This window comes from Lagopus leucura, unplaced genomic scaffold (genome assembly GCF_019238085.1).
Source record: "Lagopus leucura isolate 7727_CA_CO unplaced genomic scaffold, USGS_WTPT01 Super-Scaffold_760, whole genome shotgun sequence".
NCBI classification, from domain to species: domain Eukaryota; kingdom Metazoa; phylum Chordata; class Aves; order Galliformes; family Phasianidae; genus Lagopus; species Lagopus leucura.
The window spans coordinates 5716377-5732361 of record NW_024962257.1 but is presented as its reverse complement, the minus strand read 5'-3'; the positions used below and the strand labels follow the sequence as shown (position 1 = coordinate 5732361).

Here is a 15985-nt window from a genome sequence, read left to right as displayed (position 1 = left end):
GGACAGGGCTCCACATTTAGAATCACAGAACCATTAAGGTTGGAAAAACCTCAAATCACCAAGGCCAACCCCAAGCCATCCCACCACGTCCCCGAGTGCCACGTCTCCACGTTCTCAGGGACAGAAACCCCATCACCTCCCCAGGCTGCCTGTTCCAATGCCCCGCAGCCAACTGTACAGCCCACCTGTGAGTTAGCACAGGGCCATTGCTATGCACAGGGGGGACACAGAGCCAGACCCATGTGTGGGGCAGCTCCATGCAGACAGGGAGACCAGAGAGCACAACAGTGCTGAGCAGGAACTCAATTCCTGCACAAAGCGAGCAGAGTGCACGTGAGCAAACAGTGCAACAAGATAAATGGATGATGCAATGTGACAAACAGATGATGCTCTGCTTGTGGAGGTTTTGATGCATCGTGAGCCTGTCCCAGCTAAACTGGAGTCACCGTGAAGGCACAGCATCCCAATGGACTGGTGTGTTTCTGGAAGAGAAGTCACCCGCGTGCGCTCCTGCTCTATTTGCTGTTCTTTTTCCCCCTCTGCTATCAGAAAGACCCTTTGAGAAAGCAGCACGGCAGCAGCAGCGTTTGATTGACTTTGAAGACGAGCTGTAAGCAGTGGGTGAAAGGGGTTCTGAAAAGTCCTTGGCATTAACGGCTCCATGCCTTTTAGAGGCACTGAAGGAACAACACGTCTTCCTGCCAAGGGCTATTACTAGACAAATGGAGAGAGATCAGAAGCACAAAGGAGGTTGCTAAGGAGTCAAGTGTGGGATCCCTGCAGAGAGGAGGAGGCTGCAGCTGGGACGGCAAAGGTCAGAACATTGCAGACATCATTTTCCAAAAATTCCCATGAAGCCCCAGCGCCCGAGTCAGGAGTCTGGCCCTTCCTCTGAATAATGAGAAAGCCATAAAAGAAAGCTCCCTTTCTTCCCTCCTACCCACGCTAATGTAATAAAACAAATTAGAATAATTATTCTCAATTTCAGAGCCATAATGCCCAGGATCAGGGCACGCTTGTCACTGAGATGACAACTACATCCGTTTGATTCTTCTTTTTTTTCCCGTATTTACAAAGATCTCCCAAATTCCAACTTTTATTTCATTACATCTAATGCAATTTTACCACAGGCATCCAGATTCTGTTTTCTTCAAAGTCTTCATTACTTCTGCCAGAAAGTTCATCTCCCTTATTAGCTAATCACATCCCCACCCTTTCCAGTAACCTTTAAAATGCCACCCACGTTATGACACTTTTCGAGGAATCCAGGCGAAAACAAGAGAAATGCAAAGAGATCAACACAAACCACCTCGTTTCTGCAAGAAGCTGCTGCAGAGGGTTAAAAAACGCTCGGTCCAACTGTGAAAAATAAAATGAAACGTAAGAGATGCGATAGCGAACGGTGTACTCACTACTCACAATCTGGAGATAAGGGATCCCTTTTCTCTGAAAGCACATCTGAGTGTGAAGGATGGGCAGCACTCAGCAGGAAACAGATGAGAATTTAGGGGAAGAATTTATTGCTCATTATTATAAACCTTTTGGCACCATTTCTTCCCCAAGACTCCGGCCTTAAACGATCTTTCTCCCCTCCTCTACTCATGTCACAGGGAAAATACCTTGTGTGTGCACTTGAAACACGGAAGGATTTACGTTACTTTGCGCCAGGAAATCCTCAGGACGGCTCTGCTCTGCAGCCCAGGGTCTGAGCTGCCCAGGGAGAAGCTGCTCTCATGAGCAGAGAGCAACACTGGACCTTTGTGGTCATTTTGGTGCACGCTGATTGCACCACAGCGCTGGGGAAGGATGTGCATCAATCCAACAGGCAGCAGCAAGAAGGGACAGGGATCCCCCAAATGACAGCCTTCTGCCTGTGCTCACACATCTGTAACGGGGCATGGTGGCAACAGCTCCCTGTGAAGGGCTCTCAAATACAAGGCGAGGGAAGAAAAGAAACCCTTCCCTGTGTCACCCCATCCCTGGGCACCTGGGATGCTCCTGGGGATGGTGAAGTGCGGTGCTTTCAGCCAGGAGCATTCCCAGAACGGTGCAAGGGATCCTGAGGAGGGCATCAAGGACATGGGACACAGCAGCTTCAGTGACAAAAGGATGGGACTTTGCTGGGTTGTGCACTCACTGTACATTCAAGTCCTGGGGCAAAGCTGAGACTTCTCCTCCAACTGCCCCAAGGGTTCTGCCCCACTCTGGGGGGCTGAGCCTGCACGGCCCCAACCCATCTGCACACAGACCCCAGCTCCAACACCTGCGCGCACCAGTGATGGATTGGCAGCTTTAAATCTGAATTTCCTTGCTTTGGGCACTTTTAAATTAAAGTGGTAATGTGCTTTAAATCCTGTTTCCCTGCTTTTCCACTACACTCTTCAATCCCTTCCTCCAGAAACTAATCAAGATGTCTCAGACTCACTTATGCTCTGCTCCAGCCACCTTCCCCAGTAACTTATTCCATATGTCTGTGATCCCTTGCAAGACGCAGCTCCACCTTAATTCCCCATTTACTCTCAGCTTCCCAACATGCCGTTACACCTCACCACATTTCCAGTGCTGATAATCATTCGCACAGAACATCACCAAGGTCTGCAAACAGCACCCAATTAGTCCTAACGTGAGCATCTCGGCAGCACTGTGTGCTCTGTGATGCTGATGGAAAATAAAATGCATATTAGAAAGCTCCGTGAAAGGGCCATTAGCAGTGCAATGAGGCTGCTGCACGTGCATGGGCTCACCTTGCTTTGTGCCTATGAAGGGTCACTGCTCACGGAGTGCCCACATCTCCTGACTGCAGCAATGGGAAAACAGCCCCAAGATCACGCCCAGCTCTGCTCTGCAGCTGCCCAAGGACTGGGATCTGACAGCAGACCCAAGTCCAGTGCAATCTGTTGGGGTTGGTGTTGTCACAGAACAGCAGCAAGAAGCAGTGAGGACCTTGGGGCACTGGGCACTGTTCTGCCATATCATACTGACTCTTGCTCAGTGCACACATCTGGATGGGATCGGTGCTGCAGCACAGCAGTCGCAAGCTTGGCTGTATGTAACACAGGGAACTGCATGCTCCATGTCAGCATCCCACAAAGAAAAAGGCTGGGAAGGAAGAGATGCAGGAGTCGCTTTAGTTGGAGATGATGAAAATCCACCTAAATTCAGGCACGCTGCCTCTGATGGCAGCAAACCTCTGCTGTGAGGCTTGACAAGTGATGTGCAATGAACAGAGACAACTCTTGGGAATAACCAGAGTAAACATCACTGAAGCCACAGGTTGCATTGAAGGCATCAGCCTCCACTACAGATTCGTAGGCTCATGGTCCATCGCCTCCATCCCTCCGCACACGTTTCTGCAGTTACCAGCATGTATCCGTGTTACTACAGTTACACATGCAGGTGCTGCTGAAAATTGAGTCCTCACATATCTGAGCAAGCGTGCACACACGCAGCCTTTCCCTGACACTCCAACTAACAAAGAAACAATTTTACAGCTTACAGATTAAATCCCTGATGGCTTTCCTGGCTCGAGGAGCTGCACGACGTCCCAGCAGCATGCTGTGCTGGTGGGCATGCATCAGCTCGGGGCTGTGCAGGTCCACCAGCAATTCTGCTGCCTGCAAGAGAGAAAAAAAAACAAACAAAACTCGCCCATCAAAAAGCCCACAGCCTCACACGGTGCCTTGGCCTTGAAATGCTGGGGAATGAGGACAGAGGCAGTGCTGCCCTGCTCTGCTAGCTTGCCTCAAGCCATCAGAGCACAGCCACACCAAGACAAGGATCTTGAGTCACACAGCACTTCTGAGACAAATTAGCAGCACGAATCTGTTTGCACCACTTATTTCCTACCACGCTGCTCGCTCGCACAAAGGGACTGCTATTCTTTTGCCTCTGCACGTTCCTAAGAAGCATCCGTCTTTACATCCTGCACTAATGGATTATTAGGAAAATCAAACATATAGATTGAATCACATAATTATGCCTTTTAAAAAGCCAGCAATATTTGAGATCAGCCCAGCGCTTGCTGCCAATCAAACTCCAGCAGCAGAGCCTGAACCCACTCCTTGCACAGGAAGGCAGAAGGGATGATTTTACCTCTCACACGCAGCATCTCTCTTAATGAAGCCCAGCTGGAAGTCAGGTATGGTGCAGCAAGACCTGCTCCAAAGGCTTCTCCAGAAAGCTCAGGGCTGCTTCCACCCTGGGTTGCTTTAAGGCAACAGAACAGCTCCACAAGGCTCCCACCAGCTCTGTGGGTTTCTGTGGTCAGAAGCATAAAAGCAGATTTCTGCTGCAGTGGTTCTCAACTAGCAGGTTGTAAACAAGGGTGTGGGGTGGTAGGATATGGGAAGCTTTCAAGGGGATGATGGATGTTCCCTGGGGGCAACGATGACAACAGTCATACCAATTTGGGTTGGGTGAAAGTCCTTCAGATCTAGCCTGTGTCCTTACACTTAGATTTGGCATTCAGCAGCTATTGGGCTTGGTCTGTTCCTTTGCATAAGTGTAGGCACACTGGCATTTACTCTGGTAGAAATCCCAAGTGTTTTAATGTGCTGGTTGCTAGAATTCTGAATGGAAAGAGTTCCTAAATGTGATGCATTGAATGGGGAAAGAAAACAAAAAAAGAAAGGGGGTGAAATGGGGCTGAAACGTGAAATCCACACTCCTCTCCTGGTCCTGATACAGGAGCTGACTTCAGAAAAAAAGAGAGCGATGGGATGGGAAACTGAAGCCCTTCCCTGGGGTCCATCACAGTGTCAAAGCCAGACAGGCCAGAACGTTTCAGACGAGCTTCAGAACTGCACACAGCATTGCTCACCCACCCACCAGCACAGGGAGGGAAGAAGAAAACCAGCCCAAGGGAGGGCTGCGAGCTGGAAGATGGCATTTTGCAGGGAAATCCATGCCCAGCCTGCTCAGCAGCCCCTGGGGAGCCGTGCAGGGAAAGCCAAACTTCCCGTGTGAGACATAATCCCCACCAATCCCACCCCTGGGAACTCTCCCTTCAGGCTGCATTTGCGCACATGTTTCAACCCCTGCCCAGATTAGCGAAGAAATCAAAGATTGCCTTGGAGCAGGTGCACCTGCACTGCAGGAGGATGCTTGGGTTTCACGCATTAAACTCTCGTCCCAGTGCCTGCAAGCATCATTATACCATCTGAGAAGGAAACATACACGTGTTTGGGCCCCGAAACATTAAAGATACCATCAATCACTGATTTCCACTTGCTTGCATAGATCCCCCTTTAATGACCTTTCCATGTTTTCCTCTCCCATGCCTGTTAGTGCCATACCAGCAACCAGCACACACAAAGGACTTGAGGGGCAGCACTGACTGCAGAGTGCCCTCTCCAAAATAACTGCAGATTTATGACTGCGGAGCAGCACAGAGACAACGACAACACAAACTTCATTAGCTCAATTTTCCATTACAACAAGCCTTTCTCATAGTTCAGAATATATATTACAACTGGAAAGAGCAAAGCACAGAGTCTCATTTTATAAGGAAAGCAGGATACAAACTTGGTAGCAACACAACATAATTCAGCTGCAGTTCCTTTTGCTCCTTTCTTTCTGTAATCAGTGCCACAGCTGAGGAGCACTGAGGCTACAGGAGCCAAACATCCTCTGTCTGAGATGAAAACTTCTGCAACCCTGTTATTTTCACCGAACATCACTGCTGATCAACAGACCAAATATTACACCCACAAGTGAAGTTCTTGTAGGAAAAAATAATCTGCATTACACTCAGGACTTCGTCATTTCAGAGGAGTATCAGGTCACCTTAAGGGATCTAACCCTGCAGGATGGGCACCACTCAGCCCCACTCAAACCACTGCAGAGGGTTCTTCAGGGTAGGGCCCCTCCACTCCCCCAACGTGAGTCCCCAGGATCAGCACTAAGGGCAGCCATCCTGTTGGTGCACTTTGGGTCTGCAATAACAACTGCAACAACTTTTGTGCCCTCAAAAACACAATGAAGATACCGCAGCACCAAAAGTGGGCTACCAAAAGTGCCCATCATTTTCTGCACAAAAGAGAGGACCAGAAATTTCAGTTATGAAACACGGATGCATGTGCTGCTTGCAGACCATACACTGTGCTTCCTTTGGTTATCACTGCTCCCTTTAAACATCCATTGTTCTTATTAGTAAGAAGAGAGGGATAATTAAGAGCTTATTGAGTTTGACTATAGATTCAAGCACTTCAAGAGCTTGGTGTGACAGAAGGACTTTAGAGAAAAGAGACCCAGGGATGCCCTACTGCCTGCAACACTTCTACAATGATCCTAAATGACAATCTGGGGATGTTTTGAAGCATCCACCACTCAGCTCCAGATCATGAGGTAATGCTCAGCCCCACCTCCAGTTTAACAACGATGTGTCAGTTCCTGATGGACTCTTTTACAAGTGACTTGGGAATTTCCACTGGCACTTGGACAGTAACGAAGCAATTGTTCCCTTTGAAATCAAGGAGCAAAGAATGACATTTCAGTAGAGCACACACAAAGAAAAAAAAAATAACTCAGCGAAAAGCTCCCGGGAATTACCCGCTGCATTCCCAAGCATCTTATCAAAGAGCCACAATGGCCTTCAGCTTCACGTCCTTTGAAAGTGCCAATCCCAAGAGCAGCACCAACACATCGATGCACAGGAGTAAGCACACGTTTGTCTTTCTTTAAATAAGCACTAACAATAACGACTCTGCAAAACAGAGCAAGAAGCATTTCCTACTCCAAGCTCCTTCCTTCTCACTAGAAAAGTCCTGAACTGGAGGACTGCGGTGCTCTGCCCCAGGGACAGCTTCTTGCTGGGATCAGATGTTCCCACTGCTGCCATCTCAGCAAAAAAAAAACAAACAACAAAACAACCCAAAGACAAAACCCAAAAGCCCAACCATAGAGCCCCACTCACCGCTCCCAGCATGATCCTGAAGATCAGCCAGCGGAAGCCCCAGATGACGATGCTGGATGGAGGTGTGGAACGGGGCAGCCGGGACAGGGTCCAGAGTGGGCAGAGGAACATCCCCAGGAACCCAGTCTCCAGAAGCTGTGACTCCCATCCTGCAGAGAAATGAAAAGGAGAATATTTGCTGTAGAAGTCCTGTAAGTTATCCTGCCACCAATCTTTAATTCCCAAGTGCGAAAAAACCCTTCTGAAACATAACTCAAAGGAAGGTGGCTCCCAGCTCTGCCCTCGTGTGCACATCACACACTGACCTACCTACATGAAATCAGGGTGCTTTACACAAGAATGTGAGCTTCAGAAAAATACACCCCTGTACATGCATTTCCCAGCAGTTCTCTCTCTAGTACCTAACACTGTTACCTTTGCATGTTGCTGTGGGTTCCGCTGCATATGCCAACACTTGTGTTATTTACAAGGTTACTTCACCCGGCACAAAGCAAATGCATGGGCTGTTATGAAGCAGAGAACAATGCAATGTGCAAAGTGACCCAGAAAATTACATGCTTTTGTCACGCAAGCAAAACTATGTTGAGCTTACTTTAAAATATCAGAATCAGCAGTAGTGGAATCTTATTTAATATACACAAAGTTTCTTTTTAATTACATTTTGATTTAAGGAAACACCATTCTTCCTCCATCCATCCTGCGCTTCCTCAAACAGACCCTCCAAGTGCCAAAGCCAGCAGTGCTGGGAGGAGAAGCGACGTGCATTGTTAAAAGCAGCTGCACCAGGAAAGCAATGGCTGACACATGACTGAAAGGTTAATTGTTACCCAGCCCGGCTGCAGACAGCAGTTGTGGGTCGAACTGGCACCACAGCTCTGCACTTCTGCCCATACAAGAACCCACTGTTGGCTGTGCTTTCATATGTTAATGCTGTACTCCTAGCAGACACCAGTGTGTGTGCAGGACATCGAGGATGGCATCTCTGACCTGCAAGTAAATGCAGTTTTCTCTGTTTGATTTTTCATCACAACTCCCAGGAAGGTGTTTGCAGGCATGGAGAAGCTCACCAAAGGACAGAGCAGCACACAATGTAGGTCATACCCTAAATTCAGGATTCGTGCTTGTAAAGCAAAGCCACAGCCACAGCGGCCTCCAGGTGCGATGGAGTTCAGCCTACCCTGTGCTTTGTGCCCCAAAGCAATGAGCTCGTGGGCCTGGCACTGCCACACGGCACAATGCAGCACCATGGGCACAGTGCTGTGATGCCAGCAGGGAGGTGAGCACTGTGGGCCCGCAGCGCGCCAGGCTCCAGCTGCTGGTGGGGGCTGCAGACCGTTCTGCTGGCAATGCAGGCTGGCAGCTGAGCTGGCACCAAGCAGGATTTTGCTGCTTTGCCAAAGGCAAAGCACGGTCACAGCACCAGTGCTGCAGATACCTCCATCTAAACCTCCTCCGCTTGCAGCTAAATCCCATTTGTCTTCAGCTTCTCTGTGCCCACCAACAGCAATGGGCAGATTTGCTTCTGCAGATGGAGCTTTAGCATTGTGCTATGCTTTACTCTGCTGTTGACTGCCATATCAGATTCCACCAAGCTCCTGCTAAAAAACAAGACTAGGACGCAGATAGGCACGAAGAGCCTCTGATTTATTAACAATCCTCTTCCTGACGCACTCAGATCCACTGCTGGCCACGTGGTCACAGGGATTGATTTCCCATGCTAACACACATAGCAGCCACATGCCTGCCCTGGCTCTTCCACAGCCTCCATCCCTCCCCTCCCAGCCTGCAGCCCCTTGCCCACACTTCTCCAGCTTTGCAGCCACCCATCCACTGCTGCTGCTCGCCCCTTTTGCAGCTTCCCCACTTCTGTCACTGCCTCTCGATATTACATTTTCCCTTCCTGTTTTGCTTTGCACATTGAGACCAAGCTGGCCCTCATCTCTCCCCTGTACGCACCCTCAATCCTGGCTGCATCCTCCTGCACAGCACCGTTTCTTTCTCTGAAGTCCCTCTCCTACTTCTGTTGTGTTTTAGCTTAGAATCACCAACTGCTCTCTAAGCCTTCAGCTCAGACAAGGGAAAACATTCAACAAATGTGAGCTGTTTTTAGCAGAGACTCAGGAATGGCTGCAGCTTGTTATTCTTACAGCCATAACCACATGCAAATAAAATAGCATTTGATGCCATTCCACGAGCAATACACCTCCTTGTGATGGTAGGATTATCCCAGCAGCTATGAGTACTTGGTTTTCTACCAAACTTACAGTTAAGTCATGAAGACCCCCAAGGGCAACCAAGCATGCTGCTCACCATCACTGCATGCACAGCTGCTGCTGAGTGCTGCTGCAGTTTGCACATTGCCACCTTTGAACTCCACTTCTGAGGCCCAATCACAGCAGAGCCTACAAGGAATCTCCAAGTCTTCACAGGGCAGTCCTCAGGAGAAGTCCAACCCCACCCCATCCCACCATGCTCACTGACCACGTCCCTCAGTGCTACCTCTCCACTTGAGGACCTGCAGGAACAGTGACCTCCCACCTCCCTGGGCAGGGATTCTTTTCTCCTAATATCCAATCTCTCTTAACACAACTTGAGACCGTCACCCCTTACTCTATAAAAAATTCATGTCTGTAACCTGTGAAGACCTAAATGGTGAAAAAATCATCATCATTATGAAATCCAAATAATGCCATGCTTTGGGGAGCAGAGGGCACACACTGGGCACTTAAATGGAGCAGCATAAACCCAACACTGGCACAGCATGGGATCCAGGCACCAGCACTGGAGAGACACCAAGGCACCATGCACGGTGCTGAGCAGAGTGAAACCCTTTTTACCAACAGCAGCAAAGCCCAGAGCACTTGCAGTCACTAAAGTCATCTCAGAAAGGCAACAAGGCAGCTCACACCCAAAGCCCAAACCAACGCTCCACTGATGCGGGGCTGAAATCAGGGCTCACCTTGGCCCTGTCCCTCTGGCCCTGGCGCACACTGATACTGCTGGGAACGAAGGGGTCACGTTGTTGACCCACCTGCTCCTGTTTTCTTCAGTTGGATCTAGTCAAATTTCAGCAGCTGCAGCACGGCACAATGCGCCATTGTTATCTCCAGCACAGCAGGAGAGGGAGCCAATTTTTTTTTTCTTTAGGAAAAAAAAGAAACAAACTAAACTGCCAATGGTGGCTGCATTTGCCTCACACGCGTTTCGAATGTTTGTTCCATGCTCCTAACTTGATGCAGCAAAAAAAATCCATCCTCTGGCATTTTCGGAGGGCTGTGCTGGGGAAGGGAGATGGGGACAGGAGGATGGCAGGGAGGAAGAGGAACCACAGGAGGAGCCTCACTGTGTTCGCCAGGACAGCAAACACTCTGGCAGGAGCACGTCATGCACTGTAGAAAACATTATTGGTACTTAACATGTAAAAATAAAAGGCAATTTGGTATGAATGGGCACCAGAAAAATCCAAAGCAGCACTGTTATCTCCCTATAAAGAGTATTATTTCCAATGGAACACAGATTATATAGCACTATATCATTAGGGTTTCCAATTGTCATCTTTATTATTTACCATCAAACGCATGATGACAAAAAACACCCGTAACAGCAAACTGCTTCTCTTTGTGTGTACATATCTGCACACAATTTATAGAGGCCGTGCCTGCACAGCACAGCCAAATGCTCCTGCCATGTACACACATTTTATGGCTCTCTTTGCAGCCAGCACACAGCAGAGCCGTGCAGCGCACAGCGCAGCTGTCCCCAATGAATATTGGGTGTCACACTCACTGGCAGTCAAAGCAAGGAAGATACCCAATACCGACTTAGGCTGGAATTAGATTAACTGCTCCTGAGTCTCTCCTCCCTACCTCCCTGAAATTTAGTATGATATAATTTACGCTGCAGCATTAAAACACCTGTTGAACACGGCATGGGTTTGGCTGACGGCTTCAGGATATTCTGATTAAGGACGGCACGTGCAACAACCACGAGCAGCTCAACCAACAGGGGCAGAGCTGTGCCCAGCACTGAGCAGTGCACCCCACGGGCTGCTCCCACACCGCTCATCCCCAGAATCCTCCCTGCTGGTGCTCCTCCTGCCCCCCATCCGCTCCCGACCTCTCGCTTGCAGGAGCACAGAGCCAAGGAAGGAATGCAAAAAACCAGGCTGACAAATACTAGCTAACTTTGAAGAGCTGCATCGTTTTGAATTGCTTCACCAATAGGCCCTCTAACAAGTTAAAGTGCTAATTACAAACGTCAGCCAAATACAAATGCCATTTTAACCTTCATCGTGCAATACCGTCCACACTAAAACCCATCACACCATTATCACCAGTTCCAGCTGGGTTTGGCTGTCACGCAGGGCTGCCTCCCCATGGCTTGACTCCCACCTGCTGAACATGCCCTTCTCACGACACAGAGAAGAACACCACCAACAAAGCCCTGGAGAGGATAAGCAGAAAGCCACAGGAGCAGCGCTATCTAAGGCAGAGCATGCACAGTTCAGTGCCAGGAGCTTGGGCTGCAAGAAGGAAGATGCAGCAGATGTTCAGAGACTCACTCTGACTTTCTGTGCTGAAGTCCACACCACCGTTGTTCATGCTGTGCATGGCACTGCGAGCTGCTGTCCTCCAATCTGCCTTCTCTGTGGTCATTTCTCTTTCTCCAGGACTACAAACGTACCAAAGGAGCACAGACTCAGTCCCCTTGCTCTCTGGCTTTCCAAACAGCACTGAAAAACTGAGTAACAAACAGTGCACAGAAGAAATGTTCAAGTTTTGTCAGGCTTAAAAGGTTTCCCAGGGCTCCCTATGAAAAAGTTCACTGGCAATGCCTAATAGATACACCACATCTCTCCACAGTTACAAAGCCACTCTACAAACATGGAAAACCTGCTGGTAATGTCACAGAGCAGCCCTGCATCTCCTCCATCAGCAGCAGAACATACACACAAGGCTCAGCTTTAACTTAATTTAGGTCTTCCAGCCACCCAAGAAAAGCCACATTCAGGGCACCCAAACTGCGTGCAACATTCATGCACAGGCATTTTCCAAAATCACAGCTTGCAACTTAGAGCTCTGAAAAGTCAGCTCATTACCACCACCTGTATTTTCCTTTAAAATTCCCTGAAATCCCATGCACATGGATATATCACAGGCAGTGAAACTCCAGCCCCAGGCAGCCATAGCACCCTGCATCCCCCTTGCTACAGGGCAACACAGCAGAGCAAAAAGAACCCCTTCATTCTGTAGGGTTCTCCTGCCCCCAAAAAATCCCAAGTGCAAAAGATGCTGATCTTAACCAGGACAGAGAAAGGAGGAAAGGTGATTAAAAATGGAAGAAATCAGTCCACCACAGTTCTGAAAAAAAAGACAATGAGGAAAGAAAGTGATTCATTGCTTCTCAGTCTGGTGGTGCCTTCACTTAAAGCCCTCGGAACAAAGAATGAGCTCTGCCAGCCACCCGTCCCTTGGGGTCTCTTTTCAGAGCTGTGACAGCCCAGGCTCAGGGGGCTGCAGGACAATCCTTGGGCATCTCATCCTGGGTGAGGGCACACAGCCCTGCTCCTGCCCCAGGACACTGCAAACACCCCAATCCCAAGATACGCACCAGCATCCCACAGCCAAACTCTGCCCCATTCATTTCTCAGAACATCACCACAGGTACAAAGTGTTTCAGAAGCGTTGCTTGCCACAGATCACAGACTAGAGATGCTTCACGTTTCTGCAGGTAACAAAATAGTTTTCAATGTCGCTGGAAGATTTGGAAAAATGTTATCAATAACTTTTGTTCTTAAAAGTATAAACCACATGGAAAAAAAAATTTAGCATAAAAACTTTTAAAAGCTTCCAAGTGCTCTCCAGGGTAGTCATTAGAAACTACTTAGGTAACAGGAGGGTGATAACAGTGAGTTAATGCAGCGTTAAATTAGCCCTCCTTCCATGCAGAACTTTAAGTGACAGAGGAATCAGTTGGGAAGATTTTTATTTTATTTTTTAAATAATGAAGTTAATGGATTTCCTGTTTTTAGCTCTGTGGGCGGCTGTCATTTTGAGGGATCTGTACATACTGTATTTAATTACTCTGCCTTAAAGTAACAAAAATACTTTCATGTGTTCCTATGAACCCACCAGCACCTCCCAGGCACAGCCACCTAGGCAAGGAGAACAGCCAGCACTGCCCAACAGTGAGGGTGGACTTCTCTCCTGCTCTTGGCCTTCCCAGCATCAAACCACCCTTCAAATCCCTCCCCTGGCCAGCTGCCACAAGGCTGGGCCACACAGTCTCATAAACTGAGGGCAATGAGCATCAGGAGGGGCTCACAGAGACTTCTCAGGGTTTCTCACCATCCTGCTGCAGGCACGACGGAGGTAGGTGCTGGGTCACCCAACAGCAGCTTTGCCAGCTCCCCAGGACTCACCTCCTGCAGCAGGGAATTCTCCCCTAACACACCACTTATTACAAACAGGGGCAATGATGGGCAGCAGTAAATCTGAGCAAAGATCACAGTGACTTGAGAAGGAAAGCTGAGCATCCTGCAATGGTCCACAAAGCACGAGCCACACAGAGAACTTTGTAAATGAAATGGGAAGGGACTGAGAGTGAGGGGAGATGATGAAGAACAGAGCAGGAACAGCAGCAGAACAAAAGTGGAGGCCAGGAGCAGTCAGTAGTTGCTATACATTCCAGTTCTGCGACTGGAAATGCCTGAAATCCATCATGCAGTGGATACTGAAACCCAGGAAATGAGTGCTCATCTCCTTCAGAGCAAGCTCCCTCTTACTGTGCTTTTCCTTCTTGATTTGCATCAAAAAAGCCTTAATATGAATAGAAAGCCAGCAATTTCCACTCTTGTGGAACCTGTTGAAGACATTTTATTTGTTCCTTATACAGACAGGACCCCTGCAGTACCGTGCCATGTGCCTGCAAAGCTGAACCGCTAAAAACAGGTGTCTGTTGGGTGTTAAATCTATCTTCAGGCTGCTCTGGCAGCTTAAGAAACCATTAGCAGCTGTTAACATGGTTAGCATGGCAACACAGGAGCCTAACAGCTCAACCAGCCTGCTTTCTTCACCATTTCAAAACTATCATTTCCCGCTTGTACACTTCAAGCTAGAGCAAATTAAAACCAACACCATGAAAGCACCTAGCAACCACTTCTGCTAGCAGACATAAAGCAAGTCTTGAGATAAAAGTGTAGCAGACAAACTTTTCCTGTTGTATCATGTGAGATTCCTGCTGACCTTAAAAGCTCACATCTTAGCCTTGTGTGAGCACATGTTCTAACATTAGCATTCGCAGGAGATGACAAATACCCACTAAGGGACGACTGCTCTCATCCAGCTTCCCTGTCAGCTTGAATTAGATCTCTCATTTAAGACTTCTAGCGAGCGTAACGCCTTTAAAATACCAAGGAGGAAAATAACCTCAGCATTGAGCCCACTAACCTCAAACCAGAGCCACTCACTTCAACGTACGTCTTCTCAACAGAGAGAATAAGACCATGGTAGGTCACAGCCAGCTTTCAAGTTGAACATGAAATGCAATCCTGGAAAGCCAGGTCCTGCTGGTAAGGGAGAGCCACAGAGGAAAGCAGAACACAGTGGCACTGCACACTGGTTTCCTACATGCTGCTCTTACTGCTGCACAGGCCAGAGACAACTGCCATGGTCGAGGCGCCCCCACTGGGGAAATCAATGCTTTCTCACCCAACCCACCACCAGATGCCTACAGACCTCAAGGTTTGCTGCTCACACAGCCCTCCTCCTACTGACAATGAGCATCTAACCCAGCAGAGACCGTGCTTGAGCCACCAGGAGGGGAAGGACCGAAGGGCTCATCCCCTTTGGCAGCAATGAAGTCCAGGAACTACTGAAACCCCCATGTGGGGCTTTGTTACGTTCTTTCCGCATCTTTTACACTTGTGACCTTTAAAGGCCAAACAAAAAAAAACAAAAACAGCATTGGACAATATTTATACAAGACAGCACGACAAAAATCACCGCAATATCTCTAATATGAATTTTCTGATTCTCAAAGGGGATATGCTTTGCCCAGAGCTAAGCCTATTTCGAGGGATTACAGTCAGATAAGAAAACTGATACTGCTGCATCCTTTAAGACATCCCCTCAGCTCCAGCAAAAGAAATGGGACTCTCCATTCAGCAACATCACTCTGAAGTAACTCCACTAATGAAACCCCAGTGATGTAACACGGCTGTAATTCAGGAATGGTTTGATCCAGGCATTTTTCAACATGAAGAGCTCAGAAACAGCCAAAATGACTAATGGGACCTCAACACCCACAGCTTTAACCTCGAAGAACAAAGGAAGAAAGAGGGAGCAGGAGGAAGGAAGACCAAACGCGGACCTCAGGAAATCAAAAAGCTGCTTTCAAAACCCATCTGACTTTAAAAAGATCTGATGGATACGTAGGAGGAAGCAGCAGTTGTTTTTTTTTTTTGCAATTATGGGACAAGTGCCAAAGAGTCAACGGTGTTAGGAAGTTGTTCTCTCCCTGCACAGTACAAAGGGATGAGCAAATACATAAACAAAGAGAAATGCTGATGTCCAGAGGCCTGAACTACGCGCCAAGCCTTCAGAGTGCCGAAATCCCACTGCTGACACAAAGAAAGGGGTGAACTACATCAGCAATCACTGAACCCAGTGCTGGAACAACTAAGCTGACATGCAGGACATTGAAAATTATAAACAATAAAAGAAATCAGAAATACTTCAACATAATTCTTTCCAGCCACAGCGATGCTTGCACTGTGGGTCTGTAAGGGGCCAAGTGGAGCTGCCTCAGCCCCAAAGCCGCCATTTTCAGCTTCAGCAGAGAAAAGCAAATCAAAACACTACAGGTCTGCAGCCAAGATTTCACACGATGACCTCTCCTCCATCCCGCAGAAAGAGTTACAGGAATTCTCTGCCTCAATCATAAGGCCCATCACTCTGCATCAGGACACACTGTGGGAAAACAAATAACTGCAGGAGACTGAGGATCTCGGGTCATTTCTTCAGGCTCTTTTCTCAGCCTGTCAATATCTGACTTTGGCCCTGTGGGTGCACA

General features: G+C 48.3%; 1 protein-coding gene across 5 annotated transcripts in view; it reads right to left on the bottom strand.

The window, feature by feature from the left end:
• LMF1 (lipase maturation factor 1) overlaps nucleotides 1-15985 on the bottom strand; it is a 159954-nt gene that overhangs the window by 106007 nt on the left and 37962 nt on the right. For 3 of the 5 annotated variants that reach the window (XM_042864536.1, XM_042864540.1, XM_042864539.1), the window contains one exon: nucleotides 6914-7062. In XM_042864536.1, coding sequence (XP_042720470.1) covers nucleotides 6914-7062 — 149 coding nt within the window. Of the gene's footprint in view, nucleotides 1-6913; nucleotides 7063-11474; nucleotides 11585-12523; nucleotides 12568-15985 lie in introns of those variants that run through there. The other 2 variants (XM_042864537.1, XM_042864538.1) reach the window with 2 other exon arrangements.